This window comes from Corvus moneduloides, chromosome 13 (assembly GCF_009650955.1).
Source record: "Corvus moneduloides isolate bCorMon1 chromosome 13, bCorMon1.pri, whole genome shotgun sequence".
NCBI classification, from domain to species: domain Eukaryota; kingdom Metazoa; phylum Chordata; class Aves; order Passeriformes; family Corvidae; genus Corvus; species Corvus moneduloides.
In genome coordinates this window covers 18,139,466-18,157,304 of record NC_045488.1, presented here as the reverse complement: position 1 = coordinate 18,157,304, position 17,839 = coordinate 18,139,466, and the positions used below count along the sequence as shown (strand labels likewise).

The 17,839-nt window shown below is 38.9% G+C and overlaps 1 protein-coding gene across 5 annotated transcripts in view; it reads left to right on the top strand.

The window, feature by feature from the left end:
* Positions 1-17,839, top strand: part of PEAK1 (pseudopodium enriched atypical kinase 1) — a 110,265-nt gene that overhangs the window by 84,440 nt on the left and 7,986 nt on the right. For all 5 annotated transcript variants that reach the window (XM_032122511.1, XM_032122510.1, XM_032122509.1 and 2 more), the window contains 2 exons: positions 1,410-1,609; positions 8,826-9,574. In XM_032122511.1, the coding sequence (XP_031978402.1) occupies positions 1,410-1,609; positions 8,826-9,574 (949 nt within the window). The remainder of the gene's footprint in view (positions 1-1,409; positions 1,610-8,825; positions 9,575-17,839) is intronic.

Sequence of the window (17,839 nt, the reverse complement as noted above, 5' to 3'; positions counted from 1 at the left end):
TGGTACTAAAATTGAACAAAAAATGTTACGCTGATTAAAGATTACATCTTTTTGAACTTACGCCATTTTTTCTCTTTTACTAACAAGTTCTAATGAGTTTGGTTTGTGTCAGCCTGCAGTTAAAATTCATGAGTCTGAGCAGAAACAGCATGTGCACACTGCACTGTCCTGAGTCTTGTCATGCAGAGCATTGGCATGTTTTAATCTTTGTACTCGGGGATTGCTACAAGATTGTGTCCCAGGATTTTCAGGATTTTGGCTTTGCCATAGACATATACCTATCATTTATGTTAACTCTTTGTGGAAGTTTTAAATCCTTATTACAAAAAATAAGTATCTCTACAGATACATGATGTGCTGATCATTTTTTGATAGCAGTGTGTTACTTCTGTCCCTAATGGAAGTCACAAGTAGTTAAAATTCTTGCTGTTGTATTTGATCAGGCTGTAGTAATGAGAACTAGCAAACAGCACATATGCTCTTAAGATTTGGCCTGTAATGAGTATTTGTTTCTGCAAGTGAGAGAACATAAAGGCATGGAAATATTTTTGCTCTGACATGTTTTTGTGGCATATTATTGATAATTGCTGCTATATTTTCAGTATGATTGGGGGGTTTTATTAAATCTCGGCATTTTTTCATGCATATAATGCATAATTTTAAAATTATACTGCAATAAATATATCCATGGAAACCAACTGAATGCACGATTTTCAGAATTTTGTGCTATAAGTCATCACAGTTTGATTAAAACTTCATAGCTAAGAGCAGGCACAGAGGAATGCCTTCAGTGCCTTTTGCAGTTGGCCTAATGCAGATGGATTTTAATGGTGGAGAATTTTATATGGGAAAGAGATTACTGGCCTAAATGAGGTCTGTTTCCCAGAGTGTCAGTTCCCAAAATCCTACCAGTATATGAAAATGTATCACTAAAGTTTTATGCATTTATTGGGACTTAATCCCCCTTGCTATACCTCCTTATCTTTGTTTGAAACACAATTGTTCGGACTGGTAAAAAGCACCTTAAACTCTGCTGCTGTCCTGAGTCCCATACACTTTACTCAGAATCATGCCTACATATTTATGAGTACAGATGTTGATGATAATCAAGCTGTAAAGCATTTTATTGCACCTTCTATATCAAAGGCATGAACTATTATATAGTATGTATTATTATACTCATGATAATAGTAACTAACATGTTACTATTTCAGTCACAAGTTGTTTCTTCTCATTAGGGAAAATAAAAACTGTAGATAATTGTTCTTGGAAAAGGAGGGTGAAAGAACTTACGTCTTTATCAGTTCATTCCCTTTCCTGAAGATTCTTAGTGCCTAACCTGGCATTTCTGCCAGCAGGATCCAGTACCCAGCTTGGGTCTCCAGGTGATGTTGTTTTGTTTGTTTCAGTCAAGTGCCTGATGACCCGACCCTGGACGAGTTGTCCCCTCGTGTCCCCAGAGCCGTGTTTGTGAAGCAGGACAATGGGGGCAGCGCCTCAGTCATCCCGGTGGTGTCCTCCAGCCGTGGGCCACCGGGGGAGGAAGAAAAAGAAGTAGCTCCAAATTCTCCTGACTTGAATACCTGCAGTGCTACGTACAGCAATTTGGGTGAGTGAACTCTCACAGGAAAACACAGGAACTGGATGAGATCTTGGATACCTTTCCAGGGTGTGAAGAGGCTTTTCTTCTGAACAGCTTAATACATCTTCATAAGGGTAGCTTTTAATGCCTGTTTAATATTGATTTATAGAAAATAAAGATATATTGTCTCATTCAGAGATGACAACCAAGAAAGTGAAGATTCAACAAACTCAAAGGTTTGTTTTCCTGTAATTTAAAACAGTCTTTTAATTGTCCTTAGTGATAAATATCTCAAATGATTTTTAAAAGAAACATTGTTTTATCTTTTTGGAGGAATTTTTGTCAAAGAGCTTTAAAATGCAGAGCAAGCTACCTAATTTCTTTAGAAGGAATAAGTAGAATTCAGTATTTTTCTAAACTTCAACAAAAGACAGAAGTTATTATTTTAGAGTATCAATAACTGCTAAAACATTTGTACCCATCTTTTGTTGGCTGAAACTGTTCTTATCCTAGTCTGAGAGTTTACTTTTGCTCCTTCCCAATGAGATATGAATGTCCTGAAGGTACTATTCAATGATTACTGAATTCCTGCCTCATTAAAGAGATACATGGATGCAGGGCTTCTCTGGAAGATAAGGGAGCAAGACAAAGCAGCATCTCCTGATGCACAGTATCAATATTATCAGCCTAATTTTCTGAAGCATTTCGATTTGAAGTACTGTGAATTCAGGGATACCTACAGCCAGGTCTTTGAGAACAAAATGTCTCATTTATTTATATTCCAGGATATCCGAATACACGTTTTTTGTTAACATCCCAATCCTGTAAACACACCAACGTATTAAGCATTTGGCCAAGAGTAAACTGGTTGTGTTGAGATGGCTCACGAGTACAAGGGGTTTAGCATGTCCACACAGGTTTCAGGGATCAAGGACTAAATTTGAAACCCTCAGGTGCATACATTCCTTAGATATTCAGTGAGAACGTTGCATTTTTTTGCTTAAATGTGAATTAGTGGCAAGCTTATTAGTGCATTCTGCTATTAAAACATTAATGAGGTATTGTTTATAAAGCATAAGGGAGAAAAATATCCCATCCAAGCGTGATGCTAATATCTACCAAGAAACTCTTCCTCTAAGGAGGAAAACTAAAATCTGTATGGTGAATTACTCATAGATCTAATGAATTATTTTCAATTTAGTGAGATACATATCTGTATTTGGTGTATTTAGAAGATAGCAACATTGCAGACAGAATCCAGGCAGTTAAGGTCTAGATACATCAGAACTACTTGTACCATGTTTATCCCATGCAGCAAAATACCATTATAAACACTGGAGCAGGTTGCCCAGAAAAGCTATGGAGTCTCTGTCTGTGGAGATACTGACAGCCTGAACTGGAGATGATCTGGACAACCTGCTTCAGCTGACACTGCCTGACCATCTCAAGAGATCCCTTCCACCAGTCCTGGCCTGTGTTAGTGCTGTTCCTAAGTTTGAATGTTCCTTTTTAAAACCATAAAAGTCAACCCCTTAGCACTTTATTTAAAATCATCTCCTCATTCTTGGTTCACTTTGAGCTTTGCTGTCTCCAAAGTAACCTTTTGGTATGAAGGAGTTAAGTTAGCTCTAGGGCTTGCCTGGCTCTGGCTGGGAGAGCTGCCTGTTGGTAGGAGCAATGCTTCCCTAAATGGCACTGAGCTCCCTGGCTGCCCTTCAAAGGCTTTCTGTTTTATTCAAGCAACCTCACTTTCCAATTCAGATGGCAACAGAGAGATTTCTAGGTAGGGACAGAGAATTATTCCTATTTGTTTTCACATCTTGCATCACCTAGGCAGCAAAATCTTATCTTTGGTAGAATTAACAAATACTGGTATGTGAAACTGGAAGAAAGGATAATATGAGAAGTTACATCACATTTGACTCTTGCCTCAGCTGCAATTAGAGCTACATGCTACAGTTTGTAGTTTGTAAAATACATCATGTGAACATCTCAATTTGCAGCATAATGCATGATGTTCACTTTTTAAACTAATCTGATACATACTCTATGTTTTTTATTAAAAAGCAGATCATATGTCTCTACTTTGATAAACACCTAATCTTCAGTTCTGACATGTCACGTGAAATGTCATGAACAGAAATAACTGCAAGCCTTGGTAAATTTTCATCTGCAGTCAGGTAATAGTTTATATCAGGTACTGCCCTCAAATATATGTGGTTTGGCCTTCCAAGGGACAAGCCCTACAAAACAGAGGGTTCTCCTCCGGGAATCAGTTACAACATAGAAGTGTTGGGTCTTTTATGAGATCCCACCATAATGATAGGATAAGGTATGTTCCTGGCTGTAGAAATAGGAGGAAACTTCAATAGGAGGAGAGAGGTTCTTGATTGCCATAGTCACAGTCAAGCCCTGGTGCCCACAGTTTAAGAAGAACGTTTTAAAAATTGTACAGGCTCTAAAGAAAAGCTTTGCAAATGCCTGGTATTGTGGCAAGCACTTCATAGGGACTAATTCAGAATCTGAATCAGTTTAGCTTATCCGAGTCTGGCATTATCATAGTGTGGGTGCTCATGTGGTGAGCAGAACTGTGATGAGAGATACCTCTGGTATCAACTATTTAACAAACTCCAGAGGCTGCCACTTGAATCAAGATGAAGAAGCAAATGTTCAAATGTGTAAGGTAGGGCCTAGATGTTTCTTTTGTAAGGAGTTCCTTTATTGTTACAGAAGTTAATTCAGGTAAGCCCTGTAGCTGGTGATAAGGAAGACAATTGACCAGATAATGAAAAGCCTTTCTCTTACAAATCCTCAAATTGTTCTGTCTTTGTCTGAATTTGTTGGGGAAATTGACTTGATTGAATTTGCATGGCTGTAAGTAGATTAAGGTATTCTCAATATACTCAGGATAGTATTTTTGCAATTGAAAAAAGAATAGGTTATTTCATTATCAGCTGTTTTCCTCTTTACACCTAAAGAAATGTGGAAAAAAAGGAGACTAAGTTTCCAGGCTTTGTGATTGCTGACATTGGAAAAAAATCCTAATCACAGCATCTGCCATGGGGCATGCCTCAGTCAGTTAGACCAGGGCAGTAAACAGTGCTTTAGCCAGGCTGTAAATAAGGTAATGAGATCATTGTTGAGTAAAACTGACAATTCAGTGACAGACAGGGATTACAGCATCAGTCTGGTGCATCTTGTATAATATATAATTACACAGGTAATGTCTTTAACATGGTATAATAGAGGGTGGGCAGCAGGACCTGTCAAGTCACCAAGCAAACAAGGTGAAGCTTCTCTTTCCTGCATCTTAGAAGAGACCTGTGCCCAGTGTCAAATTATTGCTGAGACACTGGAGGTGCATCACCAATATTACTTAACAAATGTTAGCTTTCCTTTCTGTAACATATATCATCATTCTGGTAAGATTTTTATATATTAAATTAACAATAAATGTGTAAACAATGCAGGATTTAATGCAAATCTGTGTACAGGACAATTTTATAGAATAGTGGTGTACATGGAATTGGGGCTATGAAGCATGCTGGTAGCTTTTGCAGTGGTTGGAAGGTACTTGATGCATTTGTGGGTTTTTTTCATGGTTCAGTTATTTTTATCAGCCAGGATAAGAGTTTATTAAGTGTATTAAGTTTATTAAGATGTCAGATTTGATAGTTTCAGCATCTAACATAAATAGGCTGCAATGCAAAGTCTGATGATAAATCAGTTACCCAGAAAAATTAAATTTAAATGCCTTTCTCAAAGGTCTTTCAAAGTTTCAGAACTCTGCATGGTGCCTGGGGACTTAAGCATTAATATTTAAATAGTGTCGTGAGATTCTATAATGGAAGATTTTATTGAACTGTAGAATTATTTAAAGCTCTCTAGAAATCTGCTGTCTGTAAAGAGTTAAATTTTTTTCTGTCACTGAGCAGTCTGGAATCCACTTCAAAGATCTCTCTAAGTGGTAGCCTAATATTGTCCCTGTTCTTCCTTTTCATTTTGCCTCCCAAAAGTGTGGCTCAGGCTGAACTTGCAATGTTGGAGAGTCTGTGCAGTAGGTAAGGAAACAATGGTTTTAAGCATGCAAGGGGAGAAGGAAAGGATAGGTAAGAAAAAGAAATAAATGCTACGCCAGTATTTCTGTGCAAAAGGACATTCTTGTGCCTTTGACAGGGACAACATTTAAGACAACCTTTTTCTTGCTAGGCAATGAATTTGTAAAAATTGGGCCGTGTAATTTCCTGCCATGCTTGGAGAAAGCTGAGCTGCAAAGACAGGACCAATAGCTATGAAAGAAATGTACAGTGTTAAGAACTCGGCATAGAAACAGTGCAGACACAAAACTTTTCAACTGTGTAATACAGATGGTTAGATTTCAATATGGAAAACTTGTTCTTGGGGGAAGAAACTATACTGTAACATAGCAGATTATACAAACTCATTTTTCTCAGCTGAGAGTACTTGAAACAGTAACTACAGAATGACTTGTACATTCAGTTCTCTGGATCCTGCCACCCCTCCAGACATCTGAAAAAACAACTTCTCGTTACGAAAACCTTCTCCAATTCTGCTTGGATGTCACAGTGCCAGTAGCTATGCAAAAGCAACACTGGTTGCAGTCTCAACACTCTCCTCTGTGTGAATGGCTTTTGAAGGACAGAGCCATTAAAGCAGACAGAAAATAAGAGAATTGAGCAGTAACACTGTTTTAAATCTTACCTTTCTTGGAGAGAGCTCCTGCTGGTGCTCGGGATGTTCATCTTGCTCTAATTTGTTTCCTTGTTTCCCTCTAGTACCTGTGCATCCCTGGGTTAGCAAGTCCCACAAGCAAGGCACGTTAGCAAACTGCCTCCTGAATAGCGTCTCTGTCAAACCCCAGCAGTCAGGCTGTCTTAGAAGAGTGGGGAAGAGGGTGAGGAGGAGAAAATAGGCAAGTGATCTTTAGCACAGAATGTTGCTGGGGAGAAGTACATAGGTCACGGATTTTGTAAGAGTGAGCAGTTGTGGAAGAGGACACGTTTGGATGAGTAAGACAATTGCATACAAAAGAGAAATGAACTTGTCTCAGGATTAAGCAAAAGGCATCTGGATGTGTGTCTGGCATGCAGACATCAATTCTGCTTTTGACTTGGAATCATACCACACTCTACCTCTGCAAAAGGAACCCCCGTGACAGAGTTCCTGTAGTGCCCCGCTGCACCAAAATTCAATGCTGCAGCACAGCAAACACTTGCTGCAATACAAAGGAGCAATAGGGCCCCCTGAGTCCCCCAAGAGTTAAATTTTTTTTAGCAACCTTTGCAACAATTCAGTGTCTTCCCTGAATATCAGGTATGTACAAAACTGATAGAATTTCCTGCTCAAAACTTGGGTTTTTAAACGCTGGAATAGCCAGGCTTATCATTAAATCCATAAGGCTCTTCTGAGGGTTTCTGGAGCTTAAACAAAAGATAGGGATAGAACTTTCATTTGTGATGTTGTCTCCTTGGAATGATTGAAAAGAGAATGATTGTTAAGACAGCAGGGTGCAAGGCTGTTCTGTTTGTGGATACATATAAAAATACTATCCTCTCTGATCTTCTGAAATTAGAAAGTGTATTTCAGCATTCTAACCCTGCATTCGAGGGTTTGGTACATCCTGGCCATGTGGATTTTGGGTTCTGTAGTATTCATAAAAACTGGAACAACATATCTTAAAATGCAAAGGAAGCTAATATTTTTCTCTTTTTGCAAACTGCAAATTCATTAATTATTAATTATGAATTGAAGTGATGTAATCCAGATTGGAATCTTAGATCCCACTAGTCTGGTTCAGCATTCCTGTTTAGTCCTCTCTTTACAAGGATTTGGTGGGCTTGGCAGTGTTAACAGTTGGACTCTGATCTTAAAGGTCTTTTCAGCCTAAATGATTTTATGATTCAGCACGTTATAAATAGTCAAACAGTTACAGTGTCTGTTCCCTTACTAGAAAAGATGCTCAGCTGCAATTATTCAGAGCATCCATTTCAGGTCTGCCATTTTCAACTGTCAGAGTTGGCTTCCTACCTTACTGTGATAGTCAGTGAACCTCCCAGGAGTAGTAGAAAGCTTATAAAATAATTTCTCTGAAAATAGCAGTTGATTATTAGGAGTGGAAAGATCTCATTTTGATATGAGTAACAACAGTTGAATTGTCCCAGAGCAGCAAGTTGGTCATTTGTATTGTGTGTTTATTAGTTTTTATTCTCCATTATATTATTGTCATTTATTTATTCTGCATTTCCAAGGATTCTGGCACTTATAAAACATAATTGCTCTCTATAAAAGCCATCCAAAACACATGACAGGAAGTTTATCTTCCCTGGATTCACACAGAAGTCTGAAACTAGAAATTCCATGCTTGTGTGTGTGTAACCTGCCATTTGGAATCTCTCAAGTTCTGGTTATTTCTGAATGTAATAACTAGGTCTGGTTATCTCTGAATGTAATACTGCCAGCAAAGGTACCCATGGCAAGTAAGGAAGGGAAATGCATTAGAGAAGTTACAGTCAGGGGGAGGGCATGTGAGTTTTAATAGGTAGAAACTATTGCTGTCAAAATATGATCCTACTCTTGATGACAACACACCTGTCAGCTTGAGTGAAAGTTGGCTTAACTTCCTTGATTTCACTGTGTGAATCTCCTGGGGCAATCCTGACTCCCTGATGTGACCACCATCTCATCTGTGTTATTTGTGTCTGGCAGTTTCTGGGTTCCATTCTGAAATAAGATTTTCAGCCTGTCTAGTGCATTTCCCAGTTGTTTTATGGACTATTATCCACCCTTAGTTTTACCACATTTGAATAGAAAGTAAGGAATAATATTACAGTCAGTTGACTGCAGAAGAAGTTACAGGACGCTGGGTGGAATTGCTGAAACTGGACTTGGCCAAAGTGTCAAATTGAGGTTTGGTTTTTGCTTGTAGTTCTTGTCATTGATCTGATAAAATGGCAGCCTTGCTAGCACCGAAACTGATTTCAATATATATGCCAAGGTCAGATCAAGACTGGCTGGATGTAATTAAATATATGTGATGCTGATTTGGTAATTTACTTTCTAATAAGTTCATCTTTTCATAAACGTATCTAGGGTTTTTTGAAATGTTGGGGGGCTCCTAGTCAGGGTTTTGGGGGTTTTTTGCCTTAAACTTCTTTGCAGAGTGCAAACAAGAGTGGCGCATAAAAGTACTTTAACCTTCTCTTACTATTATCTTTATCTACAGGACAGTCCAGAGCAGCCATGATCCCTCCAAAACAGCCAAGGCAACCCAAGGGAGCTTTGGATGATGCCATTGCCTTTGGAGGACTGGCAGACCAGGAGACAGTGAACAACTTGCAGCCAACACCACCTCCACTGCCAAAGAAAACAATTTTGAGAGCTAACACAGAGCCAACTCCCCGAGATCTCCAGAAGCAGGCTCTGGAGAACAACCTGTGCATCATGGCCAATCCCACCTATGACATTGACACCAACTGGGAAGCAAGCAGCGCCTGCTCCTCAGTCAGCCTGGAGCTCAAGGTCCTGGACAACGAGTCAGGAGATTCCTTGGACAGGCCAACAGAGAAGCTAAGGGCAGCCACCTCAGCAACTAACAGTGTTTCCAGCCTAACCACTATCAGTATTAAGGACCGGTGTTCCAACAGCATGGAGTCCCTGACGGGGAGGCGCCTCTCACAGGCCAAGCAGGGCCGAGGCATCCAGAAGCCGCAGAGACAAGCACTTTATCGAGGCATCGAAAACAGAGAGGAGGTGGTGGGGAAAATCCGGAGCCTTCACGCTGATTCGCTGAAGAAGCTGGCACTTAAATGTGAAGACTTGTTCATGGCTGGGCAGAAGGACCAGCTGCGCTTCGGGGTGGACAGCTGGTCAGATTTCAGGCTCACCAGCGACAAGCCGTGCTGCGAGGCGGGCGATGCCGTTTACTACCCAGCGTCTTACGCAAAAGATCCTCTCAACAATTATGCAGTCAAGGTAAGAGGGGCTTGAGAAATGGTGATCTGAGGAATCTGTGACAAAATGTGACAACAGCCATACTTTGCACCACATCCAGTAGTGATAGGGCCTACTGCTGGCAGATGTGTGAGAAGTAGGATTCCCAAGATACAAGCTCTTCCTTCTGTCAAGATCCATGTGTGGCATTGGTATCTGCTGTTTAATTGCATATGTTTTTATTACAGCTCCAAAATAATTGAAAGAAAATCAACACATCTTAGTCTGTACTATGGTCATTGCTTAATGATGTTTTGAAGGAAAAGCTGTATTATTTAACGTGTGTCAGCAGTTTTTTGGAAACTCACAATAACAAAATCCTTTGATTCACCTGCATGCAGAGGAAATTAAATCATCACTCCTAGTTAGGAAAGTTTTCCTAAAAAATGGAAAAGTTCTCCATTTTCAAAGCCATGTAATTTCAAATGTAAATTCTAGGGTAAGTTCTTTTTGTTCCCATACAAGGTCTTGGATTTTCACCAGTGTTCATTACCAACCTTTCAAAATCTCTGCCTAGCCATCAGTGTTTGCCTTATAAATTCTTCAGCTAACACATTAAAGAAATAAGATTTACTAGATTTACTGCTAATATATTAATGCCTAGCTTGCAGCTATCTCACCAGATATTGTTATTTCATGGACTTTTATATAGCCAGTTCTTTCTGAGTGCCGTATCTCTGCACTTCTCGATGCTTATCTGGTAGGAAGATAGTGAGAAGGATGGCTGAGACTCATAGCACTGTCAGGCTTCCTGTGTGACCTTGAGTAAATCACTGAACTTCTGACTCCTCCTTGTTGAAACTGAGATAAACATTTATTGCCTGACACAGATGTATGAGGCCTGAGCTGTTATTCCTTATAGTTGACATTCTCACAAGGGTGGTGCTTTACAGGAACAAAATGTTGTTACCACTCCTGCATGACTGTTTACAATTAAGATATAAAAAACTGAAAGGTAAGATTGGTGCAGCTAATATGTTTTTCTGAGACCTGAAAAGGTATCATTTTAATGCAGATTTCTGGGCCTAACCATTTCTATTTCATTAATTATTAAGGACTTCATATTGGAAAAGATGTGAAATGAAATATGGATGTCTTGGAGCTGCTATGTCCAGTGGTACAAAGCAGCCAAGGAAGAACCAGACCATGAATGTATTTGGCAATCAGCTCTGGTCCAGAATCAGCATCTGCCATTGCTCACTGCTGGCTTGGAGGGTTTTGCTTTAATACAATGATGCAAAATGGTTGCTTCTAGGCCCCAAAGTGGTATTTTTCTATATAGACAGGTTTGAGTTATCACTAATGTGATACCTCTTTGCACATCACAGATGTGCCTTTAAAGTATTCCCTGGCAGGCAAGACCTATGTCATTGTTTTGTTATCCATTTTGTTATCCTGTTCTCCAAAATGTATTTCCCTTGTAGAAAGGCAGAGAGAAGAAAGAACAGCAGTGTAACATGGTCAAATATGTGCTAAATTTTCATTTTTTTGTAATTCAGGTGTCTTAAAAATAGTTCTCAGACTAACAAGGTTTATTGCATTGTAATAGATGTGAGTGAAGTATCCACAAAATATCCTTGAGCTGGAGGTCACCAGGAGCTGTTGTGCTGTTATGATGAGAGGAAAAGTTCCTCTTGAAAATAGCCCCCTGGCACTTAATGTGATAGAGAAAGGTGTTGGCCAACCAAGTTGATCTTTGACTTACAAGCCATTGGCCCAGGATCAGATTTGTCCACAAGCTCATAAGCACAGATTGCTGTTACATTACACAGAGATTTGGGGAATTTCACTTTAACAAACATGCTGGTTTTTACTACCATGGGTGTTTTTCATGTGAGCCAAATTACATAGTAATCTACCTTCAACAAATAACCTATGTCTTCCTGCCACTTTAAATCCCTCGTCCCCAAAACAGGATGGAAAATGTAGTGAGATGAAAATTACTGCTGTGCCTACTGAATCCAAAATACAGTCTCCCTGTTATTTTGGATCAAGTCTTAGAAATACACTTTGAAAGTGTATATGGAGCCATGTGTTTGGATGGTGTAAATTAATGTAGCTCTTTTGAGTTTTGTAGAACTACCTAAGCAACACTGGCTAACAATTCAGACAGTTCTAAGGTTTTATGATTTTAATATTAGATCTGAGAAACAATGTCATAATGAGATTTTTTAAATTATTATTCTCTTCATAGAAAATTAGAGATTCACCCCCAAACAGTGCTAATAGTCTTGATACATAAAATTGGCATTTTAATATTCTATCTCCAAAAATAGAATTACAAAAGCGCTGCTAAAAATTCAGCTTTGACCATTTGACTACTGCTGAATTTAATTTAGAACAATGAATGATTTGTGCACGTGAATGTACCAGCGCACTTTTACATTCTGGTGGCTTCACCAGTAAAGGATGCTCTGATAAATTTGGTGGAGAACGAGCACAACTTGTTCTGTTGGAGTGGATATAAGAGGAAACATTCATAGGGGTGTGTTGTTTCACAGCACTGTATTATGCTTTTTGATTCAACTCTCACCTAATCTGCTACTAAACACTCAGTGCAAAAATAGCTGCAGGAAGCCATGTGGAAATTATTTTGGCTGAAACATTAGAAATAAAACCAGTACACAAGTGGTGATCAGAAAAGTACTTTTTCAAATGGAAAAATGTAAGTTTCCTTTCAAGAAAGGTTTCCATAAAATTCCAGACCCCGAGGTGTTTTTCTTTCACCTAAGTGCAGTACCACCTTCTAAGTAGTTGGTAGATCTGTGGTAATATGGATAAACATTCCCCTGAAACCACAGTCTTATCAGTAATTCCAAATATGTGGTAAAAATGTTACACCAAGTTAACAGCAGCACAGAGCACCAGCTCTTTGTACACAGCAGATTGGATGAGTTCTGTTCTCAGTGTCCTGACACAGACTGAATAAGGCACTGATATGGCAGGGACTTCTTTTATTAAAAAATAAATAAATAAATTAGATTACTCAGAATGAATAACAGGCAATATAACTGTGTCAGTGACATAAACTACTTCCACTTTCAGTATTAAACTCTCAAAGCAAACACTGTCCAGTATCACAGGCTGAATCATAGAAGCCATGAGTCAGAGTCCACATGGAACAATAGGCATAAAACCCAGCTGGCTCTGGCCACGGGCACGTGTTGCAATGCTGGGCAGGTGGGGTTACAGGAATTGCAAAGGTGCAAACAGCTCAAAAGGAGCAGTTCAAATTTATTGCTTTGATTGCTGCAAGGCAGCAGAAGTTCTCCTAGCTGTAAAACCTTAGGATTCCTGGTAAGGTTCGTGTCCCAGGTATAAAGCAGAGCAATGCAGAAGTAGGCAGCACGGGGCTGAACTTGGCTGGCAGTTTCGTACTGCAGCTGACAATTATTTTCTAGTCATGTTTAGTGTGCTAAGGTGTTTTTATTTGGTAATTCAGTTTCCTAGTGGAGCTTCCTGTCAGAAGCGTTATTAAAGGTTGTCCCAAAACTTCATGCTTCAGATCAAAACAAAGCAATGTACATACAACTTCCAGCCCACTCCCAGTTCAGTCACAGCAGAATAGAATTCTGTGTTTTGGCACCTCGTTAAAAAGCCAAAGCTTTATTCCAAGGTCAGATCAAGAAAATGAGGTCAATCAGAGATCAAACTGGCCTCCTTGGAAAACAAGGTTTTGCCAAGAACAAGCTATCAATTTGGGATTAGCAAGCTTTCATTCTACACAATTTCATTTGCAGTTGTCCCTCTGTGCAATACAACAAAGTGGCACAGATGGTACAGTCTTTGTGATCTTCTGTGTTTCTCATTTTCAGCACTTGTAAATTCATTTCCCACAATATTCATCGTGCTTTAAGTTCACTGACGCCCTGTAAAATGCATAGGACAGAGTGGAAATGAGATTCCCTGCTGGGAAAGTGAGAGTCAGCTGATGGCACAGTAAGCTATGGGACTCATAAAGGAAAAAGAAAAGCTAGTGCAGAACATTTTGTAGAAGCTCTGAAATGTTCAAATCTTGCTTCTTGCGCTGGGAGCACTGAGGAAAATTGAAATGGCAGGATATAAAGAAACCTGTCCTGTCCCTGTAAACGTGACAGACGTTTAGTTCCTGCATTAAAGAAAAGATACATGATGACAGTGCGTTCCAGTGAAAAGGAAGATGGATACATTGCATTCCTTCCTGCTTGTACTCTCCTTTTTTCTCATTGCTTTATTGCATCATATGGAAGGGCTTTTCACCAACATTGCTTCATCTTTTGAATAACCAGCTCTTTATCAGCTCATGAAATAAGGCTGGCCTTATCAACACCTTCCTTTCAGCTGTTATCACATACCATATCTTCATAGCTCAGCTGGATGTATTTCATTAAAGCAAATGGTAAATGACTGATTGATCCTACTTTTTGTGTTAGTGTTTTAGTCAAAGTATTTTCACCTTTTCTTCCTGTGCTAAAAAATAGGCATTCAACATACTCTATATGTAAAAGGCAACAGGATTTCCATATTTTTGAGTAGATGACTGGAACAGACAAAAGCTTTAAAAATGCGAAGGAAACTAGGCTGTATCTTTTCTCCCAGCTTTGACACAGAATTAACCACCACAAGCAGAAAAGCAGTTCTGTGTGTACTCCTTTAGCAATTCATCACCAGCAGTTGAAAGTACTTGCTAGGAAGGCCAACAAATTTCACCATTTGTTCCCTAAATTTTTTCAAATCTAAATACTGAGTTTAGTCACATAACTTAGACTCTAACTCAAACCATTTTGAAAGTTTTAAATCTTGGTCATTCAGATGATAGTTTTAGGTGATAGTGGAATTATTCCAGGACAAAATGCTTGGTTGAGAATTATTACCCATTGGTGGTATTGGACACCAGCATTCACTACTCTGTTGCAAAATGGTAGTATGGAATAGAGTCCTGAGCAGAAGCTGCAATGTAAAAGAATCTGAACACTGCAATGTAAAACCCCAGGACTTACCTGAAGAGTAGCCAGACACTTACAGGGACATCAGATTACTGAAAGTCTGTCTTCTAGAAACTGTTTTATGAATTCAGGCAGGTGTCTGCTTTGTTATCACACTCTGAGTTTGGGTGCTGCCTCCAGACAGCACAGCTTTCCCTTCCTCTTGACAATTGCAGAGTGTCCAGTGTACAAATTTTAGTGTTTGTGTACTAGCAATTTAATCAGCCTGAAATAACCCAGCTGCCTCTTCCACTTCTCACTTCATGGTGTTTGTAAACAAAAAGCAAGAAGCAGAAAATACATCTCTAATCAGATCTCAGCTCTCTTGTCTTTGTAGATATTGAATTCAGGTTCATGTACCCATCTACTGCTTTGTATTAAGAGAACTGGAAGTGTCCAAAAGCCATCACTATTGACCATTTGTGGGACTAGAGATCTTTTCCCTATATTGGTTAGATTCCTTAACAGCACAATAAGGAGGGAAAATCTCTTTTAATGAATGCAGTCATTTTGGTATTGGTTTTAATCATGATACTATTTAGTATTTAATGTCTGGTTTGTTGATAATTTAAATTCTGTTTTATTGATATAAAGAGAAGAGTCTGAAACAAAAAAACTAATATGGGGAAAGTTTGGCCCTGGTGTGGCTTCATACTTTAGAATGGACACTGCTCTGAATGTTTTCAAGAACACATGGACTTAATAATGTAACTTGTTCTTCCTGTGAAGTGTTCCAAGGATCTTTATATACAAAGCTCTGTTTTGCTGGATGCTGGAGAGGTCTCCGCTGGAATACTGTATTCATTATAGGGTACCACTCTTCAGAAAGATGTAATACATAGGGAGAATCCAAAAAAGAGCAACAGAAATCAGAGGATTAGGAATAAAGATAGGAGAAGTAAGGGCTGGGTATTTTCAAAATTCAAACAAAGAAGATGGGAAAAGTTAATGTTTTCCCCAGTTGTAAAGGTATAATGTTCAAGGATGAGAATCAGGAATCAATTTTTAGCCAATCAGCAAGGAGAAGTCACTTTAATTTTAAGTAAAATTTACTTAGGATTGAATAGTGGGAAGAAAGACAAAGAAGACAGAGCAGCATAACTGTTTTGGGATGGGTTTAGTAGGCTGGAGGGGCGGTTCTCAGGGATGGCCAAACAGATGAGATTGGCCTTGCAGGCCAGTGCCACTGGCTCAGGAAAAACATCCTCTGCACCAACAGCTGGATGCCTCTGGGTGCAGATGTGCATGGCCAGTCATTTCTAAATTAGAAGGAAGCATTACCACATCCACAGAGCATGGATGAAAGTGTGCTTCTGTACTCTCACAATTCTGGGATTGGCCATGCTTTCTAAAATGAGGGAACCAAAGCTCATTTTGAGAGGTACAGATCCTATCTCCAATTTTAACTGAAATGCCAGTAGTCAATTTGAGAACATTGTCTGAAGTAAGTAGGAAAAAGAGGCTGCCTAGGGCTAAAATTAGAAACAAGGAAAAAGTCTTGATTCCTTTGCTTTTCTTTTTCTGTTGGCAAGGAGAAATCCTTTTCATAAACCTTTTAAAAAGCCTTATATTTACCAAACTGAGAAGTGTATATTGTTTTCAGAGCACATACTTTGTGGATTATATATTCCTAATAGAATATCAGTTTTAGCTGACTGGTGGCACTAGAAATCCTCTGTGGATGAAGAAATAGAGTGCGGTAGCTAAGGCCAAGTGTGGTTCTCAACATTTTTTATCAACAAGTAAACTCGACTTTAATTTTAAACTCTTTCAGAATAAGGCTTGGGGGTTTTTTTATTAGGTCACTTAAGTATTTTTAAAACTAAAGGCTGAATTACAACATGCTGAACCTTTTCTACAGTTGGAATTGAATATTCCCATGGCTGGCTGTGCAAGAAAAAGGCCATGGACTTGAAGGGCGTAGAAGATGGAACAATTTTGTTTTCCTTAATAGCTCTTTGCCCAGTCAGATTTGATACACACACCATGTGTGTACATTCAACACATATATATGGCTCTGTCTGTATAGCTTTTCTAGTTCTGTCTTCTGTGCAGTACTAAGTATTTAATCAATCTGGGGACTTTAGTCTCAAAGACAATCAGCTGGCATTTTCTTTTCCTATATAATTCAAAGGTTATTGCCATATTTTTGCTGTCTTTGTTTAAATTTCTATAACACTTGAGAGAAGGGAACAGGGGGCAACATGTTCCATTGAGAACTCACTTCATCTCTAACAGGGTGAAATACATTTGAAAATTTAAATAAGCAAGAGCCACGTATAAACCAGGTAAGGATCAACATTCCTCTCATAAATAAAATTGACTAGAAAATGCATTTTTCAAATCTGTTTTGCGTGTTCATGGCAGTTATAAACAGGCAGTTTTAGTGTACGTAATGGGTAGGGAAGTGTAAATGGTTGTGAAGTATGGAAATATGCACAGTCTCAAAGACAAGAGGACAATGAAAATGTTGGTACAACTTTTCTCTGAATTCCTGTGGTTATCTGACAATGCACTTTCCTGATGAACTGTCATGAAAGATTAAATCCCCCATTCAATTATATGTTTCTTAACCACAGAAGCATGTAAAATATGAAAAATTTGTGTGTGTGCATTAGTGGAAGGTAGGTTTATAGCTTACCTGCAGAAGTTCTGAGAAGGGGAAAAATGAGAAACAGGAAGAAAAGTCACCTATTGCTTACACTTAGGGCTAGGATGAAATCTGGGTTTCTTGGTGGTGGTGACTGTGTATAACAAGTGCTGACTTGTACTAACCTTAGTTATCTGGCTTTCCTTGATTTCAGAGATGAGCTAAGGAAAGCTGTAACTTCATCTGGAGAGAGATGTCTTCCTCTCTTTTCTTCTCTGAGCTTTGCACTTAAGACCTGTTGGTGCATTACAGCAAGTGAATATTTAGACTCTAAGCATGTAAATGATTAAAACATACACTTAACCTTACATGCTTTGAATGATCTCTCTGAATTTAGTAGAACTAAGGTTAATATGCAAAGGTCAACACAGCTGTGCCTTTTTTAATTTTAGTCAGTAAATGCCTTAGAAAAAGAGGCCCTAATAGGGCTTGTCCAGTGACTTTTGTCAGGGGTTGGAGCTGCCAGTTGTTATGGCAGTGCAAACAATTAATAAGGATAATTACTATGTTGATAATGTATATATCAATAAGATATTTCTGGACATAAATACAGCTTTATGTGGCAAAAAACCAAACCATATGCTTTGGATCTTGACAAATGGTTGAAAGTAATTAAGGTACCATGTTCTAATG